This window comes from Chenopodium album, chromosome 26 (assembly GCF_948465745.1).
Source record: "Chenopodium album chromosome 26, dcCheAlbu1.1, whole genome shotgun sequence".
Taxonomy (NCBI): Eukaryota; Viridiplantae; Streptophyta; class Magnoliopsida; order Caryophyllales; family Amaranthaceae; genus Chenopodium; species Chenopodium album.
The window spans coordinates 32,311,296-32,321,730 of record NC_137859.1 but is presented as its reverse complement, the minus strand read 5'-3'; the positions used below and the strand labels follow the sequence as shown (position 1 = coordinate 32,321,730).

The window sequence follows — 10,435 nt, the reverse complement described above, 5'->3', positions numbered from 1 at the left end:
ATTATTAACCCACTGCACACCCTTCTGGCCTTCTGGAATCCTTTTTTACAAATTCGAAAATCACTCAGCAAGTCACACACACTCTCCCCTTCCTTCTCGCTGATCAATTTCCCTTCTTTGTTCTACCTTCCATTTCCATGGAGTTTTGGGGTATATCTCTTTCCTCCCTTCTTCTATGTTTTTGCTTCAATTCTACTTTACACGCTTTGATTTCGCATTATAGGGTTTTATTTTTATCTTATTGCATGTCCATTTTATTAGTCAATTTTTGTCTGAATTCAGTTTGATTAAGGTTTTTTTTCTGCTTTAATTTTAGTTATGTTTGTTGATTACTCAAAAAAAACGAGGAATTTCGCTTCTGTTTATCGATGTTTTGTTCCCGTTGTGCATTTTATATTCGGATTATTATTATTATTTCATTAAATTGTAAATTAGGGTCTATGAAAATTATATACTTCGTATGATGTTAATGTGTGAATGGGTATAAATATGGATAAAATTGAAATTGCAGAGTTGACTATCTACTATCTAATATTTGGTGATTACATTGGATTTTAGGGCTCTGGTTGACTGAATGGAAATTGTAGGTTGTTGTTGTTGTTATTGCCTTTGACTTTGCCGTTTTCTTTTGTAAATTTCTTTTTGGATTGAATTTGACTATCTAGTATTCAAAATTTTGGTTTTGTTTTGCCGGAGGAACCGGCCTTAAACAGATGTGAAGCCTTTTGGAGTTTTAGCGTCAAAGGCAAGTTTCTGTTTCTATCAAAATGGGATTAATTCAAATAAATAGATTTGATTAAAAATGCAAATCTTTTGAAAAACCAAATAGGACGGAGCCACGGAGGGGAAAATTTGATTGTAATTTGGTCATGTTGTTAATGAGCGAGTGAACAAGCAGTAGTTTGTAATTGTGAAGTTATAAACCGAACAAACTGCTTTTTGTTTTCTGATGCTTTCCATAGAATCAGCTATTAATACATGTAAAAGCATTGGACTGCTTGTTTCTGCATATCTCTGCATGTGGTTGCGTAGCGGGGATAGAGGGTGAAAGAGATAAAGTGATTACTTTTCTAGCATACTGTAATGTGTATGTAATCCTATATTTTTTTTTTTCCTTTTCTCTTTGGCTTTAAAAAATATATTGCAATTTCATGTTTATGCCGACTTCTTAAAAAGTGGTACTCCAATATATTACTTGCTTAATGTCCACTCTCATTGTCGCATCTGTGCCTTTGTGGCGAGCCTGATTCCTATAGTTGTTCAAGTCATGGACAACAGGTCTGGAAAAACATTAAAAGCACCAGTGTGCCCTACTTTCCTTCAAGCGGCACAAAACCTTAGATAAGGCAGTCTCATTTCTAGGGCAACCATATTCAAGTAGTTTTTTTGCATAGTGTGTATCCTCTGTCTACGAGGTCAGATTGTTGGAAGAAAGGGTTTTTAAGGGAAGGAGTGGTACACAAAGACTCAAGGGTTTAGCAAACTTCTAGCCATAGACCCTTGTCAATCATCTTTACTCTAATTGCTACCAATTCTTTGATCCTCATTATTTTGTTCGACTGTGGAGATAATTTATTACACCCTTTGTATATTCTTTGCCTTTGTTTCACATGTGAGGAATATGATAAGGTCTTCTTTATTTGAAGTTTGTAGATGAAGATGTGAAATCATTCTAGAGAGAGAAAGTGAGGGAGCTGAACTCTTTGTATCGAAATATTGGTACACCCTAGATTTGACACGCTATTAAAAAATTCCACCTTGACCATCATTTGTGATTTATATGTAAGGGAAATGTTATCATATGATACTTGTTAGAATAAGTATTGTTGAAGCATCAAGTTTCTATAAATTCCACTTTGTGATTTATATGTAATGAAAATGTGATCATATGAGATTTGTTAGAGTAACTATCGTTGAAGCATCAAAATTTTTTAGTTTTTACAAATACATAATTAGAGATATTAATGGTCAAAGTTTTATACGAAGTATCTGTAAGTGTGTAAAGGACCTAAAGTACAACCATTATTTGTGTGTGTGTGTGTGTGGGGGGGGGGGGGAAGGGGGGTTATGGAGAATACTACCGTAGGCGAAAGTACAACACATATTGCAAAATATTAAGAAAATCTCCCTTATCTCTTTGCAATTTCCACAATGGAAGGCGGAAGAGGAACTGTGACTGAAAAAGAGGGTATAAAATTTGATTTACCATTTACTGAAGAAAACTACAGTGAAAGAGAAGAAATATTCGACATTTTGTAGGGGTAGTTCAAAGAGCAGAGTAGTTATGTACTTATGTTTGGTGGGTGGGAATTAAATGCATTTTATGTTAACCATGGTTAGATTATTAGGCTTATCATCCTATTTTTTACCTCAATAATCTTATAAGAGAATACATACTAGTACATGGTTACACACTTACACGAGATAACAAGGTTTTTTTTCTTTTTTTTTTTTTTCCAGTCTACCAAAGTGAAACGAAAAAAGTATGTGGTCACCAAAGAGATTTTCCCTACTTCTAATTCTTGTAACCCGATTTCACAAGTTTTTGGTATTTTTAGTACTAGGTTTCTTTATCTATTTTTTTAAAGCTATGTTCTCTTTTTCGAAATTATTTTTGGTAAATATAGTTAGGTTTCTGTCAAGTTTATTCTAAATTTATCTTTGACAATGTTATGGGTTTCTTGCTTCTTTTTCTTTTTTTCTTCTTTTTTTTCTTTTTTTTTTCTTTTTTTTTTTTTTTTTAACAAGCAATTTATGCTCTTATGATAAGCTCATAGTTGTTCGTAACATTATTATTTCCCCCTAAAATTTTCCCATTTATTCTTTTTAGTACATAGAATTCTGCAATTTCACCTCATATTTTCATAATTATTAAAAAAAATTCTCTCCCTTTTTTACACTTTAGTAAATTTTAAGAATTTTCTGTCTAGAGTTTAGTTTATGAACTGTATTCTATTGTAGAGTATAGGACCTTAGTCATAATTATAAATCAATTGGTCTAGTATCTCCTGGTATCTTTATTCCTTGTAAATCATATGGATGTTAACCAGTAATTCAGGATAGTTAATATATGTGCATAAAATATTGTTGTTTCTAAATTCTTATCATATGCCAAAATGACTTGTTTTATGAAACAAAGGAAGTGTCTTTGTTGTGTATGTAATTATGATCTACAAACGTTGAAGTAATGGAGTTCTGAATTACTTCCTTTTGGCCTTTTGTTAGTTGAGCTACAAAGTCATTACTTTACTGTATTACTTGTTCAATATCTGCAGGTGCTGAGATAAAAAGTGGAGGCTCCCTGAAGGTGAACCCTGGTAAAGGCAAGATGTTGCATCTGTCGCAGGTGAAATAGGAGATTTTTGTCTTACTTAACTTTACTGCCTGATATCAATTTTTGTAATATTTCATCACTTGATCCTTTTGGTAGGTCTGTATTGGTGAGATCAAGAAGGACAAAGGAAATGATTATATTCGCCTTTATGTTCATAAGAATGGTCAAAAGTTTATTGCTGGAATGCTTTCCCTTGAAAGGATTCCTCAAGTAACTCTTGATCTAATATTTGAAGATGAGTTTGAACTGTCTCATGATTTGAAACAAGGAAGTGTACACGTTATTGGATATAGAGTTGATGATTCTAAATCATATCCTTTATAGCTTCCAACATCATATTTAATCTTGATTTTCTTCCTTATTATGGCTTCAATCTTTCTTTTGATTATTCATAGTGGTATATCCTGTTTCTATAATCATTTTTATATAGTTTGCCTTTTTGTATCCTCCTTGACCTTGTCTGTCATTCACGTCCACTGATGAGGATGTATCTGGTAAGAATTTTACCTTCAGTATGAGTTCCCATACCTTCTGTCTCATTGTTCTTACATTTAATTTTAAAATTCAGAGGATGATCTTGAGGAGCTTGTGCCGATTGATGCCTTGAACAATGGTAATCTGCATCAAGTCCTCCTACTTAAAATATTATCATCTACTCCATGTGACAGATTGCTTATACTTGGAAAATTTTTGCTGCTTTAGGAAAGCCTGAAGCAAATTATTTAAAGCCTTCAGGGTCCAAACCCAATGCTGGTTTGAAAACTGAAAAGGCAGAAGGTACGTCAAAGGTGAAGATTGTGGAGCCTAGCAAAGATGCTATAAAGAATGTGGAGGATGATGAAACTGAGGATGATGAAGATGACGACGAGGATGATGAATCAGTTGAGGATGAGGGTGAAGCGGATGAGGTAATTTGTTTTTAATAGTTATTAGTTAGTATAAATGTATAATTGCAGACTGATTGACTTCAATTTTCTTATGCTTTATGCTTTTTATATTTAATTACTTGGAGGCTATGTTAACCGCAGAAACCTAAGTGCTTGCATTTTGATTTTACTGGGTAAATGTGCTTGAAGAACAATGCATTATTATCATATACAAAGTATTTTCTTATTGAGTACTTTTATCGTTTTATGGCTATTCATCCCACTTGATATTATTGCATATTAAGGTATTTTGTTTATTTTGATTGTTGCAAGGCCAATTGCTGTATTGCTGGATCTTCCCAATGTCCTTATGTTTATTAGTTAGATTTGATTCGCTCTACTGTGTTTCATGTAATGCTTTGCTAAAGTGAGAAGTGAACTTCAGCTCTGTCACTTGGGATATTGTATACTGTTTAATGTTTTCCTCTATGTCTTTGCCAATGACATCCCTCTGCTTCTAGATTTTGGAGTCATGTGTTAGCATTTCTATCTTCAACAAACCACAATAGCGAAGGTCTGTAAATTTGAATGGTATTCATGTTGCGGTATGGCCGAGTTATAAAAGTTTAGTTTTTTTGGTTGAGTCATGACAATTTGTTGCATAATGCTCTTTTATTGCAGGAAATGGCGAGCTCTGATGCTGAAAGTGATGAGGAAGATGACAGCGACGAGGAAGAGGACAGTGATGAGGAGACGCCAAAGAAGGTAAAAGCTGCTGCTTGCTTCATGCTAATGTAAGTATCATATTGTTAGTATATATGAATCAGATGCTTACATGGTACCTGCTTCAGCCCGAGCCAGCCAAAAAGAGACCTGGGGAATCCTCATCAAAGACTCCAGTTCCTGAGAAAAAAGCGAAGTTTTCTACTCCACAGCAGAAAACTGGTATGTGTTGAGCCAATATTGATAAATATTTTGGTGATCATTGCAAATTTAATTTTTGGGGGATGGTTAGATGGGGGTTGTTAAAGGGTAGAAATAATTTGTTGCGTACTTGCTTGGATTGTGGAAGACTTCAATTTTCTTGATTTGGAGTTTTATGATTCTGTCTAATGCGATGCTATCTTGTGCATTTTCTGCTCCCTTTGTTAGAGTTATTGTACTGACATTCAGCTGCTGATTTAGCTTGATAAGTTTCATTCCAAGGAATGATGCAATGATGCATTGAGATGTAATTGTAGTAACTTAGATGTTACTTGTGAAAAAAGCTCAGCTCATTTGTTGGTATTATTATATAATTCAAGTTAGATGATGGCGTGACGGCATGTTAACTTTTAGTGTATGACTTTGCATTTTAGAGGGCAAGAAGGTTAGTGGCCATGTTGCTACACCGCATCCTGCAAAGCAAACTGGAAAAATGCCTGCTGTTGCTGACAAGTCTAACAAGCAGACTCCCAGCAAGTCATTTGTTTGCCCTTCTTGCAAAAAGTAGGCATTGCTTTCCTCTCTTTGTTAACTTGGTAAACATGTCCATGCAGTTGATTGACGTGGTGCTAACATGGTAAACTCCCTTTTTACAGATTATTTGGCTCTGAACAAGCTGTGCAATCTCATTCCAAGGCGAAGCATGGTGGCAATTAAGCTACATTTTGCTGAGGCCAGCAATTACTGAACTACGGCAATGTTGACATGTTCTTTTGAGAATCTGACTACTTTTATAAAACTGATCCTCGATTTTTATCTCTAGGTGTGTTATGTAGGGCCATATTATTTTCTTAGTTTCTTGTAAAATGCTGTAGACCTTACCATTGGATCATTTTGGTTTGCTAGAAGACAATGTGTAAATTGTTACTTTTCACTATAAATATGATCTCCTTGTTCTACATGAAGTTACCTTTTACCGGGATTTGTCTGTTAAACTACAAACTGCTGCTATCAGCCCCTATCAGATTTTCAGAATGAAAAGGAGCAGAGTGAGGTATTTTCTGGCTTGATGGTTTTGCATTTTCCTCGTTGCTGGGGACTTTTTTGTCAATATTGTTTGTTGATGTGGGGTGGGCTCTAGAGCTGTCAAAAGCTGACCCGACCCGAAATACCTACCCTAACCCGACCTTAACCCTAACCCGTCTGAACCCGAAAAAAATGGTTACCCGAATCCGACCTAACCCGACCTGAAACCAACCCTAGACCCGAGTTGACCCGAGTATTTGAGACCCGAACCCGACCATGAACCGACCTATAGAGGACCCGACCCGAATGTGACCCGTAAATTATTGACCTGAACCGAACCCGACTCGAACCCGAGAATGACCCAAACCCGATTTAACCCGTCAAAACCCGAATTCAACCCGACCTGTTACTAACCCGACCCGAGGTCAACCCGATCCGTTCCTAACCCGACTCGAATTTAAACCCGACCTGTTACAAACCCGATTCGAAATCAACCCGACTTGTTATTGACCCGACCCAAATTCAACCCGACTTTTATTGACCCGACCCAATTTTAAACTCGACCTATTACTAACCCGAATTTTAGGATTTAGGAGTTTTTAGGATAAAAAGAGTACTCCGTATTGACTTTTGAGTTTCAGGCTTTTTTTCAATTTATTTTGATTGATTTTCATTTTCCTAATTATCTTCAACTTCCGATATGAGCAATGAGCTTGAGCTATATGAGGAGATTGAGGATATGAGATGATAGAGGTGAGTGAGGTGGAGCTATATGAGCTGTCAATGTTTTTTAAACGCATTTGAGGCAGTATGAGGTGAGTGAGGTGGTAGTGATTTCAGCCAAATGTATCTTCCTTTTTTTTTTCCCTAAATTTATCTTCAACTTCCATATAAGTATATAGCTACTTAAAATCCTTTTAATGGTCCTTTTTTCAAAATTTATTATTATTATTATTATTATTATTTTATTTTTTTTAAGTTTTTGACTTGAACCGAACCCGACCCAAACCCGAGAATGACCCGACTTAATTATAACCCGCAAAGTATTGACTTGAATCGAACCCGACTCAAACCCGATAATGACCCGACTTGGAAATGACCCGACTTGATTATAACCCGCAAATTATTGACTTGAACTGAACCTGACTCGAACCCGATAATGACCCGACCTGATTATAACCCAAAAATAATTGACTTGAACCGAACCCGAACAGGACCCTAACTCATTTAAACCCGAATTTAACCCGACTTGTTTTTCACTCGACCCGAATGTAACCCGACTTTTTATTGACCCGACCTAAACCCGACCCGAACCCGAAAAGATGTATGACCCGACCTGACCTGACTCAAGCATGACCCAACCCGAACCCAACCCACATAGGTCCTGACATTAACCCGTATTGACCCGACCCGAGATGACCCGACCCACACAAACCCGACTCAAACCCGACCCATTTACCCGAATTGACAACTCTAGTGGGCTCACTCGCCTCACTGGTACTCAGTCTTTTTTTTTTTTTTTTGACAATAGCAAAAGAACATAAAACTAATCAAAGTTCAACAAAGTAAGCCGACATTTCCTTGCCATATCATCCGCCCTTTTTACCTGCTCTCTCGGAACCTTTAGGATTGCGCATTTCACGAATGTGGCTCCCACTTCCTTGATTTCCTTAATTAACCAGGTTATCGAAACATTCTTACCTAGATGATCCTGCAAGTTGTCCAGAAGGGAGATAGAATCAGAAAGCAGAAGGATACCCTGTTCTCCCTGCGACTTAGCCCATTTCAAGGCTTCGAGACATGCCCATGCTTCACACTGTACCGCAGATGAAGCTGCTCCACATTTTCCCATCTCCACCCCCGAGTTCCCCGAACTATTCCCTACAACTGCCCAACCAATCCCAGCCCTTGACGTCTTCTTATCCCACGAGCCATCCACTTCCACAATGAATCTAGCATACCCGCTCTTGTCTTTCCCCAGCTGCACATGATTATAACCTGGGGGAATGACTGGGTCATTGCCCCCTAAGCCCAAGGAAGGGGAGCCTTCATTGTGCTTATAAGTGAAGACCTCATGGTCTTACAAAGCCTGATTTATGAGTTCGTTGACCAGACTCGCATTCCCATTAGCACTTTTGAAACATCTCGCATTTCTTGTTTTCCATAGACCCCAAAGAGTTGCTATGAACAAAACATTACGAGTACCAAACTTACCATCCTCACTATGAAAGAGCAGGATATAACTCTGGATCCACTTCCTCAATGAACTGGAGCCAGTAGAATCATGGCTAATAGAAAGTGGGGAGTCTCCCCAAATTTCCTTAGCCAGAGAGCAATAACGGAAGAGGTGTTGACTATCTTCCGGTTCAGACCCACAGAGATCACACATTTCATCAACCTGTACGCCCCTCCTTGCTATGTTGACTTTGACAGCAATGCTATCATGAAAGAGTCTCCAAAGGAAGAGTTTCCATTTAGGTTGTATATTCATTCTCCAAATAAGCTTCACGAACTCCTGGTCTTTGGTGGAAAATGAAGCTGGATTCAACCCCCCTTCCTTCAGGAGATAGTAGTATCCTGTTTTCACCGTATATCTCCCTGATGGGTGAAATTTCCAGTAGATGAAGTCATCATCCCCTTTTTGTGGGAGTTCCATAGCCAGGATAGCCTTTGCACTATTCCACTCAAAGCACCTTCTTACCATTCCTGCATCCCAGGCTCCCGTATTCCTGTCAATGAAGTCCTCCACCTTCCATCCAAGAGCCGCTCCCAGAGTTTGGTTAGAATTAACCATTGGAACTTCCCCTTCCACCCAGGGCATACAGATGGCCTTAACATCCTTCCCATTGCCGATCTTCCAAGCGAACCCCTCCTTGAAAATTCTTGCAACTCTTTGCAAGCTTGACCTCCCCAAAGATGGGTTTCCCACCCTTACATATGGCCTAGCCATGTTGCACACCCCACAAGCCTGTAACCCTCCATGAACCCTTGCAAGTAAAAGTTGGGGATTAAGGTGCATCCTTGAGGATTGTTTGAAGAGAAGTGCATCATTGAGGACAGAAGTTCCTCTAATCCCCAAACCTCCCATGCTCTTAGGTGTCTGAATGACCTCCCTACTAACCCAATGCATACCTTTGCAACATTTGTTGGACCACCAAAACCTTGTAATAAGAGAATCGATCTTGTTGGCAATACCTTGAGGGAGCTTGAGACATTTCATAACATGTGCTGAGATACTTACTAGAATTGTGTTAATAAGAACTAGTTTAGCCGATTGTGACAAATTGAGAGAAGCCCAAGACACTACCTTGTCTGACACTCTATCCACCAAGAATTGGAAAGCAGAACTCTTCTTCCCCTGAATATCAACCGGGGCCCCCAAATGTGTTCCTATATTATCCGTCTCTGGCATAGAAATAATACTCTTCAAGACTAAACGCTTGTTGTTGTCAAAACCCGGAGAGAACTTAACAAATGACTTCTGGAGGTTCAACTGCTGACCCGACGCTTTTCCAAACCTTAGGAGAATGTCCTTAATACATAAGCATGACTCCTCATCAGCCTTAAAGAACAACATAGCATCATCTGCAAAGAAAAGATGGGAAATCGAAGGAGACCTTCTTGACACTTTCAAACCCTTAAATTGTTTGATATCTTCTGCTAGTGAAAGCATCCTTGAAAGAATATCCATGCAGAAGATGAAGAGATATGGGGAAAGGGGGTCACCTTGTCTTAGACCACACTTGGGAACGAAATGGTCTGAGGTTCTCCTGTTGATGACTGCCTTGAAGCTCACGGTCGAAATACATTGCGAGATCATCCTTATCCAATGACTAGAAAACCCATAAGCTTGTAAGACCTTTAGAAGGAACAACCAGTCCACTCCATCATAGGCCTTCGACATATCAATCTTGACTGCCGTGAAATTCGAGCCTCTTTTCGAATTGATCAAATACATAAGCTCATGACTTAAGAGAATGTTATCCTCCATGTACCTACCTGGGATAAAAGCATGCTGATTTTCCGAGATGAGACCTGGGAGAACGCTTTTCAACCTGTTCACCAGACACTTGGAGATGCATTTGTAAACTGTGTTGCATAAGCTGATAGGCCGGAACTGGCCTGCACATTCTGGGCTCCTAACCTTCGGAATCAGGACTAAAAGAGACTGATTCCATTCTTTTAACATGTTTCCTGTTCTCAAGAATTGTTGCACACTATCCACTACTAGATCCCCTACTCCTTCCCAATAGGTCTGAAAGAAATTAGCTGTGAACCCATCCGG

General features: G+C 38.3%; 2 protein-coding genes across 3 annotated transcripts; one reads left to right on the top strand and one right to left on the bottom strand.

Annotated features, from left to right (window-relative positions):
* Positions 1-6,089, top strand: LOC145617592 (histone deacetylase HDT1-like). 2 transcript variants are annotated; one of them, XM_081672303.1, is made up of 10 exons: positions 1-150; positions 3,276-3,346; positions 3,431-3,645; positions 3,812-3,828; positions 3,903-3,947; positions 4,037-4,242; positions 4,882-4,965; positions 5,052-5,145; positions 5,559-5,688; positions 5,781-6,089. In XM_081672303.1, the coding sequence occupies exons 1-10, from the start codon at positions 138-140 to the stop codon at positions 5,839-5,841; spliced, it is 936 nt and encodes a 311-aa protein (XP_081528429.1). In that variant the 5' UTR covers positions 1-137; the 3' UTR covers positions 5,842-6,089. The 2 variants fall into 2 exon arrangements, with proteins under 2 accessions (XP_081528429.1, XP_081528428.1); XM_081672302.1 differs by having other exon boundaries at positions 3-150; positions 3,806-3,828.
* Positions 6,090-7,696: 1,607 nt separating this feature from the next.
* Positions 7,697-10,339, bottom strand: LOC145617039 (uncharacterized). The gene is made up of 2 exons (XM_081671740.1): positions 8,365-10,339; positions 7,697-8,175 (listed from the first exon to the last, which is right to left on the bottom strand). Exons 1-2 carry the CDS (start codon positions 10,337-10,339, stop codon positions 7,697-7,699), a joined length of 2,454 nt encoding a protein of 817 aa, XP_081527866.1.
* Positions 10,340-10,435: the final 96 nt, after the last annotated feature.